Genomic DNA, 12,262 nt, shown 5'->3' with positions numbered 1-12,262 from the left:
TAAGTTCACTGAACTAGAGTATGTGTCGCCTCAATTTAAAAACATATGCTGAACCATTAAGATATAAGTTCTCATTATTCATCGCGAGATCACGTGAAGCGTGAAAAAGGTCTTGTTCGTTCATCGGCATTGCTGGCATAGACTGGCAGCTGGAGAGTTTGTCGGCACGCGGCAGATTTATCTTCCATTTTCATCACCAACTCTGGTAAGTAAATATACGTTCATATTTGTGAATTTATTGAAAATAAAATCGTTTGTATGGAAAAATCTAATTATTTGGTTGAATGTGCTGTTGCAAGTTGAGAAAAAATTTTAGTCAAATGAACATAAATTTTAGTACAGATAACTTGAAAATTTAAGTTATCGTATTTCAACTAATCTTTACAAGTCCAGGTTAGTTGAAATAAGTTGTTGGGCCAACTATTTTAACTGTGTCAACAATTTTTTTTAAGTTGAACATACTTAGTGGATTAAGTCAATAAAACAACTGAGTCAAAGCAAAAAGATAACTAAAAAATATAAGTTGAGTGAACTAATTTTTTTTTACAGTGTAAACTAAAGTGTTTTGTTATAAAGGCTGCAATTCCAATCCAGAAGAGGATTGATTGTGATAGTTAATGACAGTGAGATGTGCATCAAACAGTATATGTTACGTATTTTATTTTACTGTCACTAAAAATTCAGTTGATAACAGCCAGGGCCTGATTCCATGCATAACTTTATTACAGTATAAACAGCATTACAGTATATACAGTGCTATATAAATGTGACATTACTTGCTTTATAGCTGAAACGTACTTTTAATAATTAGTGAACTTTTGCAACATTAACACTATTTAATTGCAGTGAAGCTGCTTTGAAGCAAACTGTATTGTTTTATATGACTTACTATTTAAATAAATGTGATTTGGCAGTGATCGCTTGCGGCAAATCATCCACACACCGAGACTCATGTCCTCTCCTCATACTCGTATTATTATTATACCCCCTTTTCAACATTACCAATGATCTGGGCCTCTGATTATTAGAAACATCATATTGCCTTACTTTGGTCAGTCTAATCCAATGTTTACAGAACATGAGGATCTAGGCAACATTCACTCATCTGCTGTCATTCACTGATCCAGGAACTGCAGTTGGCTGCAGCTTGCCAAGGCTTCAGAGACATTCAGCCTATGAAGTTTTCACTGCTAAATCAAATGTAGTTTAAATCAAATATTATACATATTTTTCAAAGATAAAAAAAAAAATAAAAACTGAATGCAATAATTGTGACAGTAATAATTTAGATGAATGGATGATCAGCTACAAAACATTACCATATTGAATTGACAAAATGCAGAACTTGAAAAAACAACAAAAAAAGTTTGTAGCTATGCAGGGGCAGATGGTGGCAATGGATGGCACCGGCCCCAACTGAAATCAGGTTGGCCACTCCCTACAGGATGTCTTGCAATTTACTTGTATTTGTGGCAGTCGGTTTCTAACTGTTTCTGCTGAAATTCACGATTTAAAGAACTTCTGAGAGTGCTCAAACGGTAGCAGTCAAAGCATTTGCTGATAAACTCTACACACTGCTTATAAACATGTTTAATGAATCCTAACAATCTAGCATACTCCCTCAAACTATAAGACAGACCACCATCTCACTAATATTGAAGAAAGGCAAGGATCCGCTTGTCTGTAGTAACTATCGCCCTATTTCTTTGTTATGTGCGGATGTTAAAATATTAGCTAAGAAGCTGGCAAGGCGTCTAGACCCTGATCAAACAGGGTTTGTCAAGGGAAGACACTCTTTCCATAACATCAGGCGTCTATTTGATGGATTGTATTTTCCTTCAACATCTACCACATCTGATTTTGATGGATGCAGAGAAGGCATTTGACTGTTTCGAGTGGCCTTATTTGTTCTTCACTTTAAAAAGATTTGGATTTGGCAGTAAATTTATTCCTGGATTAAACTTTTGTATGCTTCTCCTTTGGCTTGTGTCCGCTCCAACAATGACTATTCTGACTATTTTCCTCTTGGATGTGATACTCAGCAGAGCTGCCCACTCTCCTTTTACTGTTTGCCCTAGCACTTAAGTTCAGTCAGATGATGGGCATCAAAAGGGGAGGTTCTGTGTATAAGCTGTCTTTATATGCTGACGATCTTTTACTTTTTTCTCTGAACCGGACAGATCCATATTCATACCCCAAGTTTTAGTCTTATTAGAGGAATTTGGACATGTTTCAGGTTATAAACTGAACATTCATAAGCATGAACTAATGCTGTTGCCATTTCCTATCCTCTTTCAATACTGCCTTTTAAGACATCATTAGATCATTTTAATTACCTGGGCATCTGCATAACCAAGAACTATTCTAGTCATAGTCCATTTGATCGTTCATCTACTGGCATAACAATGTAATATATACATTTGAAATGTAACATTAGTTTCAAAGGTCACCTACTCATTTTAATTACTGCCTCAACACCAGCGTTTAAATATCCGGACTATAAAATTTTATCCTAACAATAGAAATAGCTAAAATTGCTTTTAACTGCATTAAGAGGGACGTGGACCTGAGAATAAAACACTGCTGAGACCGCCGATTATCAGACGCAAGATTACCATGGAGGAGTCTGACTTAGGCCTCGGCATGCTCATGATTGCTTTCATTTGCTCACTGTGTTGCCTCATCATCAGATTCATAGTCTCAGCATGTCTGTTGTTCATGTTTTCTATCATCTTTTTAAACATCCTGTCACTTTCCTTTTCTGCTTCTTTATTCTTTTTCCTAAAGTCCTCTATTTCTTTAGTCATCCTGTCTGCCTTCTCCTTAAAGCCCTTCTCCAACAGATCAGCCTGCTCCCTCAGTTTACTGTCCATGGCACGCTCAGCCTCCTCTCTCTGGAGCCTCAGCTCCTCATCCATCTTCTCCTTCATCTGTTTCATCCTCTCTTCATTACTCCGTCTCTCTGCTTCCATCTTCTCTTCGAGTTGCTGCTGCTTTTGTTCCTTGGCATTTTTTTCCTGAGCCAGGAGAACAGACTTCTCTCTTTCCTCTGGAAGAAGATGTTGAGGCAAATGAAATAAAGTTTAATGGAAAGTTTAAGAAAGTGTAACATTGTACCTAATTTTGCATTGTATTTCAAATCTTGACTTTTAAATTCCATGAATTGAAGGCATTGAGGCAATTCACTGATCAAATGATAAATGTACCGAGACTAATCAATCTTGAGTTGTTAATGTTAATTTTGTGCATTGTTAATCACAATTGATAACATTGGATGAAATAACAAATTAAATAATACAGTAGGCATTTGAAGTGGATCAAAAAAGGTCAAAGTTGTTCTAAGAACTAAGTCGTCCTAAGAAGAAAGTTGTAGGACAACTTTGATGAAAGGTTTTGATCCACTTCAAATGTTGACTACTATAGGTAGTTTGTTTGTTTCGTAGTTGAACATTGAATCTCTTTCTCTGCAAGTTGGCAACTACCACTAGATGGTGCTATTGTTGCTTCATCCAGGATGCAATGGGTGCACACTCACCCATAATCTTTTTCTCCTTCTCAGTCAGTTTCTTGTCAGCCTGCAGAATGGCGTTAGAATCCACAGACTTCTGCTTCAGGAACTCTTCAAGTGTTTCTTCTGCCTGAGAACAACATATGTAATCTGAAAAACTGCTACTACTACTACTACAACTAATATAATTAATGATGATTGTGAAGATATGAGTGTTGCTCAATTTGGTTTTACATCACAATCGACACATTTTTGTCAAATGCAATGTTTCAGCAGATCATGAAATTCATCAGGTAGTTCTAGACATTTTTGTCCAAAGCCAAAGTCCAGCATTGATGGAGTACAAGTGTCCATGTCCCAGCCACCGGAGACTCAGTGTCTTGAATAAGGATTTTTCAATATTTGGCCAGAAGAAATCAGGATTTAAACCAGGAACCTACTTGTTTCAAGTTGATTTCTCTACCTCTAATCCACTGTTTCCCACATTATATGAACACATATTATAGGAAAACATGACAAACATCTTACATTCTGAAAACATCTGAAACCTGTGATGTTGCAGTGATTGTGTCAAATGTTGATACTCACCTTAACTCCTTTATTGGCTTGGATTTTATATTCCTTTACAATGTCTTCAAGGTCCTGGGAGAAGAGATCATAACCACCAGGTACGGCATAAAATCCTTTCTTGAGTTTTTCTGTCATTGGTGCCGAAAGTGATGACAGGAGATTCTCACATCTTTTTTTTGAAGACTCCTCGTTTTGGCACAGGTATCCATCAAAGAGTTTATTAATGTCTTCCTGCAGCATCACACAAAATATCATAGAAAACGTTAAACACCATTTAGAGGCTTCAACTATTGAAAAAATAAATGTTTTATTATACAATGTTTATTTAAAAAAAAAAATCAGCTTTTGATTCAGATTCAGAGACATTTACTCAGGCCTCATTCACCATCATTTGTAAAAATGTGTTCTTAGAGAACAAATACTATAACATAGCACTATTCTTGTTTAGCAACAAGAAGTTGGTGTGCACTGTTTAGATAGATAGATAGATAGATAGATAGATAGATAGATAGATAGATAGATAGATAGATAGATAGATAGATAGATAGATAGATAGATAGATAGATTGATTGATTGATTGATTGATTGATTGATTGATTGATTGATTGATTGATTGATTTTACTGGGCATCACCTCAAGACATTTCATGAATGTCCCCTCACTGTCCTTAAAGGAACGCTTCATGAAGGTTTGTGTCACCATGTTGCTGAGATGTTGGTGTTCTGAGGACACATCCTTCAGTTCCAGAGGGAAGGAGTCCTTCAGCTTCTCCATTCCACTCTGGTAAACCTCAAGCCCCTCCTTCACTGCAGCCTCATTCTCAATCATTGCCATGGCAATCACAGCATTCTCCAGAAATGGAACTTCACCACTGGAGATTGTGTCCACGTATGTCTTCACCAGCTGACCCAGAACTTCAGAGAAGGAGAAGGGTCAGACACAAGGAAATTAACTTGGAGACTGTTAATTAATAACTTGCAGTCCAGAAAGTGTACTAAAAAATGTCATAGCTGAATTGATAGCTCAATTTATGCTATTTTAGTGGGACTAATTAGCATTTGCCACCTGTTCAGTGTTATTACATCACAAAGATGGAAGGATGTTTCAATTTAGAAATTAGTCTCTAGGTATGGGGCTTAACATCAGCATTATGGTGCAATGAGCACACAACCTAACAAACAGCAGCTTAAGTATTCGAACCAAAACATGGTTCCTCTGTTGACAGCAGTTTACTGCAGGGGAAATACACGTCTAGTTACTACTTCATAATAGCTGACAGCTGTGCCATATTCACTTGTGTAATTGAATATAGTAAATTAATCAAATATTTGCTTGGTGCTATATTAATGTTTATTTTGCGAATGTCACGTCACATCATTTCATATGTTCTATTGACTCACCTCTGCCTGTGACTGTGTGTCCATCCTTCAGCCTTTTCACTTCACTCCTGTCAAAGATGAACTTGCAGAAATGATCTGAGACATCCTGGAAATCTGGGGAAAGGTCAGCAGGATCCAAGCTCTCCAGACGAGACACATTCTCTGGGGTGGTTGGAAACGGGAAAGTAAAACACTTCCGGGATGGGAAATAATTTCGGATACATTCCCGTGGAAGGTTGAACTCTTTAACTGTTCTTGAAGAGCCTTTAAAAGATACGAAACACTACTTTGTCAAAGAGGTTAACAAAATACAGTGTAGCTTGTAAAGTGTAAAGTTGTAAAGTTTTCAGTATTTCTCAGGCTCAGTGATATTTCTAAAATTGTAAACATAGTAAGCAGCCAGCTGGTTATGATGGTGTAATAAAGCCCTCAGTATAATGCAAACTCTGATCTTCCAGTCAGGATTTATTTTGTGATATTGACTGGCTGTACATACTTTTCCCAATGATGGTCGGTTAATTTATAAGCTCAAATTAAATATTACCTGGTTTCAGCTTCAAGGCATATTCTAAGTATTGGTCCTTAGTCACGTATTTTCCATTGATTTTTTGTTCCAAGGTGAAGTCCCTCACAGCCCAGATGAAACTAGGGAAGAACTTCACAAACTCTGAGTCGTCTTCACCCTCATCAGATGATTTGACCTTTATATACTCAGTCAACTCTGTGACATATCTGGAGGGAGTTTAGGTTTGAAATCTTTTTATGTATTCTTTGACTCCTGGAAATCTTTGTGTGGTTGTTTGGTGGCACTGCCTCGCTCTCTGGGGTGGGCAAATTGTATAATAAGTGGCTACTGTACTTAAATTACCCAGATAGGACATACCACAACATATGCTCTGAGATACCCACTCTTACCTAAGTTCCTGTTGTTGAGGTAGGAGTTATGTGCTTCATTGTTTTAAGGGGACATGAGTTGCATTTTTTTTTTTTTAAATGCTCTCTGATGTCACCTTAAAATGTTAGTAGGAATTTTACATCAAAACAGTCATAATTTTTAAATAAAAATCAATTTTCTACACCATCTTTAACTCTCCAATGTAAACACACTGTTTAAAGGAACTCTTTACAGAACTCTGGGTCTCAGTCAGCAGCTTTCAGAAGATACATCCCTCTCTGGTACATGAGGTTTGAAGCAAAATAGAGGAAATACATTTCTCTCTCATTTTCTTTCTCCCCCACCTCACCCAACTTACACTGGGAATGGGGTCTGCCTTCATGGACCTGCATGATAGGCACAAAGTATGAACTAATGTTAGGGGCGGAATCACCCAAAACAAACAAATAATAATAAAAAAAACAGGTCTTAGGTAGAGTGTGAGCTGCTCTCCCTCAATTATATTGGGTTCTTTAAGTAGGGCCTAATCTCAACTGTGGCTCCCTTGGGTTTTAGAGTCTGGGTGATGAGCGTTACTGGGCACACTGCATCACACCCTGCTCTCTTTTTCCTCCCTTTTCTGAGTACGAGTTGGGATGTAGGCTCCCCCTTGAAGGAGCGGCAACACTGAAAGTTGTAGCCTGAAGGGCTGATTACTGAGGTTTTAACACCAAAGAACCTGACAAGTAAAGGTAGTTTGCCTAGTAGCATTCCTCCTTGTTATGTTGCACTCTATAACTTAGATGAGTGAATGGAATCTTTTATGGACCCTGGAGAAGTACCTTTGCTCAATCAGGGCGTGAGCGCTCTCCCCTAGTTGCTCTAGGGTATTTAAGCAGAGCTGAGGCCCCCCTTCAGTTTCCCTAAAGGTTGAGTTGAGTTTTGATGGCAAGAGTCTTCGGCAATTATATTATACCACTCTCATATTTGCATCCCTTCTGATGAAGTTGAGGATTGCATTCTTCCCCTGGAAGTAGTGGTAATATTGAAGGTCATTGTACTAGCTTTGTACCCAGCAACGTAAATATTATGCTCTGCTCTTGGGGCCTTATGAGGATGATGCCTGTCATGCAAGGGAGGGAGGAAGGTTGGAGAAAGGCCAGGACTTCCCTTGCTATAGAGTATAGATGCTTGGGTATATTCTCCAACTATTGAAGGATATTGTCTTAGGGAGTGGCACCACTATACAGTCTGTATCACATCACTTTGGATGTTCCCTTGGAGTTGACATGCTCTTACTCTGGCCAAGTAATTTGAGTCAATTTATGCTATGCCTATTATGTTTGTTCATATTCACAGCATCGAAGCAGCATCGAAGCAGTTCCACTTCGAAAGGGAACGTCTAGGTTGCAGCCCATTTTTTGTGTCCATGTGGGCGGTTCACGCACAACAGTGCATGTGTGAATGACTTGAGTGCTTGAAAACAAAGTCCACTAGATAGTGTGCATGCGCCAACGCGTCTTTCCGCACTCATGGCCAGAGGAGTATACTTTGAAAGGCTTGCGGAACCAACTATGCGTGAGACAGAGCAGAGCACGGAAAATGAAGTATACACGGGCATCTTGTTGCCATGCTTAGGGCTTGCCTGCACATCTCCTTTAGACAAAAAGAGTTGATGATGTGTATTACAGGCACCCTTTTATACTTACGGACACTCTGTGTGTGACATCACTGACTGCCATCTGCCAATGATTGATTGGCATGTGTTTACATGTGCTTTAAACACCAGTCACACTGATGGCGCCCCTCATAGTGTCAATATCAGACACAGTGTCTTGTTCCCCTTCTCAGGGAACCACTTCTCATACATAACCTAGACTTTTTCATGCTACTAAGAGAAGTGATAAAAGCTGTTTTTGGACTAATTTGGAAGTTGAGTTTTGAAACTTACATTATGTTTTTATAGTACAATGAACTTTTCAAGGAAATATCAAGGAACATTTTAAGATGAATCGCTTGTTTTACTCTTCCAGGGTTCCCGCGGGGTCTTAAAAAGTCTAAAATTCTGAACTTTAAATTTAAGGCCTTAAAATGTCTTAAAAACGGCCAGATTTTCATCCGTGGTCTTAAATTTCATTTAGTCAGGTCTAAAAAAAAATCCAACCTATTTCCAGAAACGCTACCTGCTGAAAGTTATTACAAAGTAGCAATAGCGAGTCATAGTTCTTTCTGGGGTATATTGGTGTTGGTATACGCGTTGATAAAACTACAAATCCCATGATAAATGCAATAACTTACCTGCTCGCGAGATACGTCTGCGTCTCCTCAGAGCTTGTTAAAGTTTGGCTACGTGTGGAAAATGGGAAAGGGTACTTTCAACGAGACATGGCTAGATCACAACGATTTCTGCTGTTGGTTACAAGCGGTGTGTAGTGTAGGCCTATGCGACCGTTATTTTATGGTTTCCATGGTGACGCGTCATTGCTTGTCACGTGACACACCGCAGCAGCAACAGCACTGAATGAATGATGATCTGCTTTTATGTCATTTTTCCTTTTTTATTCAGAATATTCACAAATGTGTTAGCTATGGCATGAAATATCTTATATTCCGTTTGTCAAATACATGCAAGTGTAAGTGTATTGTTGTTTAAACACCTTTATAACGATCGCGTTAGTTGAGCTGTATGCGCGATATAATTTTATGACACAAAATTTTGAAATGTAGGCTTAAATCAAACACATTTTAATTCAGATTCTGTATATATAATTAATTAATGCTTTTTCAATGACTGAATTCATTGAAATAAAATGATTTTTTCAGAATTTCTTTGATTTGAATATTTTTTGGTAATGCGTCGTGTAGGTCTTAAATTTCAATCTTTATGGTCTTAAAATGTCTTAAAAAGGTCTTAAATTTTACTTACTGAAACCTGCATGAACCCTGTCTTCATTTGTAAGTTACTTTGGCAAAAATGCAGCTAAAGGAATAACTTGCCGGGGCTTCTTTAGTCTTTAGATCCTGGCTCAAATTCATTGAATGTATATAAATAGTGGTTAAATTATCAAAGAATTAGCAGTAACAATAATGGAATTTTGACTTTCATGTTTTTTTCTTCCCAAAAATAATGCTATTTTGGACATTTTCAGGGAAAACAAATTCTGTTGTACTAATCCATGAAATATTCTATACTATGGATAAAAACCTTTCATCAAAGTTGTCCTAAAACCAAAAAGCAATACCCATTCTTGTCTTAGGAGAACTTTTTTTGATGCACTTCAAATGCTGACTACTATAATAACTCCAATAATAACAGTAAGTGTATAATGTGTGAATGAAAGGATACTGCAGTTCCTCTATGGCCCTGTTGTCGATCGTCCCGCGGCTGTTCAGCACTAGAGTGCTACTCAGAAGGACGGCCAAAGAGAAGATCTTTGTATCATGCTTTGGGTCCCCCTGAGACAGATTGGATACAATCATTTGACAAAGAATGACATTGCAAGATTGTTATCATACATAACCCCCTGACAGCATAGTGGATCTGTGCACACCCTGGTGGTAAAAATGTGTCATAAACTTGTTAGTGATGTCTGGTTTGTGAGCAAATTGTTCTTTTGAACTGGCTGAACCTAAATCATACTGAATCGTTTGAAACATTTTGTGTCCTGAATCAGCACTGATACACAAGCCACTCAATCAATGAACTGGTTTCTCAAATGTGTCCAGCACCCCAACTTAAAATGAGCAATATTGTTGATGTGAAGAACTAGCAGCAATGAAACTGACTGTGTTGTCTGCGTTGTCAACTAGCATGTGTGGACATGCACCTACGTCCAAGGAAATAACTGTCTATGAGCAATAGTCTATATTTGTCATTCAAAAAGGGAACCAAAACTAGGACTGCAGATATAAAAACAGTAAACAAATGGAGGTTGGCCGCTTGCCATTTTGAATATCAATCATGCTAATCTTTTTCTTCATGGGGCACAGCGACTCATGTTATGAAAATATTCATGCACTGGAATGTTCTGCTAAGAAGGTGTAAAATTAGAAAAGCCTTTCTTTTTTTTTGAATTTCCATTTTGTTTATCAAATAGTGCTTATTTTTTTAAATGATGTAATTTTTAAATGAATTTGAAAAAAATAATATGCACACATCCAGAAACACTGGGCAGATGCTCAATCAGATAAAGCATGTATGCTTTCTCATACTATATCATATAGGCTGTTACGTCACCTTGTCCACGTCTCCGAGTCCCTCAGTGTCCAGCAGCACCAGAGTGGTTCCTGCTTTAGTGGGGTGATCCACACACCACATCCAGATGCCCTTCGTCTTGGACTCAACAGTGCTGCCCAATGCAAACCCTAAAAGAGAGAAAGAGCTAAGAAACATGGAACACCGATCAACAAAATATTTTGTTTACCTCCTTGTCAAATTGAATAGTGCCTTATTTAGTTTGTGTTGACTTGTGTGCTTCATTTCATATTGAATAACGGAATGAGAGAAAGTCACAAACATCTGTGAAATGGTTTGAGAGTTACAGTTTTCTGACAAATTTCCACCAGGATCTGGAGTTGTTAGATTTTGACAACAACAGTGTCTTCTGACAGACTGACAACACAGATGTCATGATAACATGTTTATTAAGATCTACCACATGGTTCCACATTCAAAACAGCAATAACTGTCATTCGGTTGCTCTTTGGATGCTATCAGTGCTGTCTATGGGGGTCTAACCTGTTTGTTTTCCTGCGAGGCGATTCATCAGGTAGGACTTCCCGGTGCGGTAGAGACCCACAACGGCCACCACCACCACTGGCTGCTGGATCTGCTGCAGGATCTGTAGAGCTGACTGCTGCACACACAGCTTCCCATCTGACCCCGTGTCAATCAAGCACACTGGTTTGTCCATGATCACTGGAGAATACAGCTGTCCAACAGATACACACATTTAAAATCCTTTAAGTTACTGCAGTGTACTCGGGGTAAAAAGTTAAGATGGGTTAGGAAATATTCCAGTAATTCTACAGTAATCAATAGAGTCATTCACCAGATGAGCAGTGTTTCCTTTTTTTGTTTGGGGAAGTTTCAGTAAAAGAGTTTCTTATGTCACAACACACATAAACACGTGGATAGAGAAACAGAAAAAGCCACAGACTTATAAACACACATAAACTTTCCAATATAAACCCACATCTTTCAACACATACAGACATCCACACTCACATAATGCACACATACACACATTCACCACACATTACACAAGAAAACACTGAATGAGACACAAAAATCCTGTCAGGTTTGTTTGTGCGCAGCTACTATACCAGCCTCAATTCATAGTCCACCTTACTGGATTTAGTTGATGAACAAAGCAAGACATGGACCTAAAGTTTATCAAAACGTGACAGGGTGTAGAGATCTCACACACACACACACACACACACACACACACACACACACACACACACACACACACACACACACACACATTATTAAATGGCTTATGGTGACTCTGCATGTGTATTAGCTTTTACTGAGCCAATAATATTTTCTATCCACTAATCCTAACCCCGCCCATAAACATCCTCATAAACCATGAATGAAGGAATGTCACTTACCTTTTTGCTTTACTTAACTTCAGTAGCTCAGTCTGAGTTTTATACAAGTTTTAGCTTCCTGTCATTCTATCTGTATATCTTAGACACTCCTTTAGGTCCACCCTCTTTAGGCTAAATGGTCTAGAGTAAGTTAGGGAATATCCCTGGTCTCTCAGTAACTCTGGATATTCCCTGTGGCTGACTTACATCCCCTTTTATTGACTGAGCAAATAGCAATGTGCAGTTTGACTCTTGGATTCACTTTCAAAATAAGCACCTGCAGGGTGTGTTAGCAGATACAAGACACTCTGAGTCATTGTTAATCTGTGTTGG

The 12,262-nt window shown here is 38.3% G+C and overlaps 1 protein-coding gene across 4 annotated transcripts; it reads right to left on the bottom strand.

Annotated features, from left to right (window-relative positions):
* Nucleotides 1-637: 637 nt before the first annotated feature.
* Nucleotides 638-12,102, bottom strand: LOC137024824 (guanylate-binding protein 4-like). Of its 4 annotated transcripts, none has more exons than XM_067392715.1 (10): nt 11,951-12,102; nt 11,070-11,262; nt 10,569-10,696; nt 9,678-9,787; nt 6,002-6,189; nt 5,479-5,721; nt 4,712-4,992; nt 4,097-4,309; nt 3,536-3,638; nt 638-3,049 (listed from the first exon to the last, which is right to left on the bottom strand). In XM_067392715.1, the coding sequence occupies exons 2-10, from the start codon at nt 11,242-11,244 to the stop codon at nt 2,550-2,552; spliced, it is 1,941 nt and encodes a 646-aa protein (XP_067248816.1). In that variant the 5' UTR covers nt 11,245-11,262; nt 11,951-12,102; the 3' UTR covers nt 638-2,549. The 4 variants fall into 4 exon arrangements, with proteins under 4 accessions (XP_067248816.1, XP_067248817.1, XP_067248814.1 ...); XM_067392716.1 differs by lacking the exon at nt 11,951-12,102 and adding an exon at nt 11,383-11,942; XM_067392713.1 differs by lacking the exon at nt 11,951-12,102 and having other exon boundaries at nt 11,070-11,942.
* Nucleotides 12,103-12,262: the final 160 nt, after the last annotated feature.

Source organism: Chanodichthys erythropterus, chromosome 8, assembly GCF_024489055.1.
Source record: "Chanodichthys erythropterus isolate Z2021 chromosome 8, ASM2448905v1, whole genome shotgun sequence".
Lineage (NCBI taxonomy): Eukaryota > Metazoa > Chordata > Actinopteri > Cypriniformes > Xenocyprididae > Chanodichthys > Chanodichthys erythropterus.
The sequence above is the reverse complement of the archived record's forward strand: the minus strand, read 5'-3'. Positions and strand labels throughout refer to the sequence as shown.

What these genes read in the sequence shown, in the direction of transcription:
- LOC137024824 (XM_067392713.1), bottom strand. Translation starts at nt 11,283, where the DNA reads ATGTGTGTATCTGTTGGACAGCTGTATTCTCCAGTGATCATGGACAAA. An exon ending in AAGCCAATAAAGGAGTTAAG is followed by an intron (nt 3,639 to 4,096) that starts GTGAGTATCAAC and finishes TGTTGTTCTCAG; the next exon opens with GCAGAAGAAACACTTGAAGA. An exon ending in GAAGGAGAAAAAGATTATGG is followed by an intron (nt 3,050 to 3,535) that starts GTGAGTGTGCAC and finishes ATCTTCTTCCAG; the next exon opens with AGGAAAGAGAGAAGTCTGTT.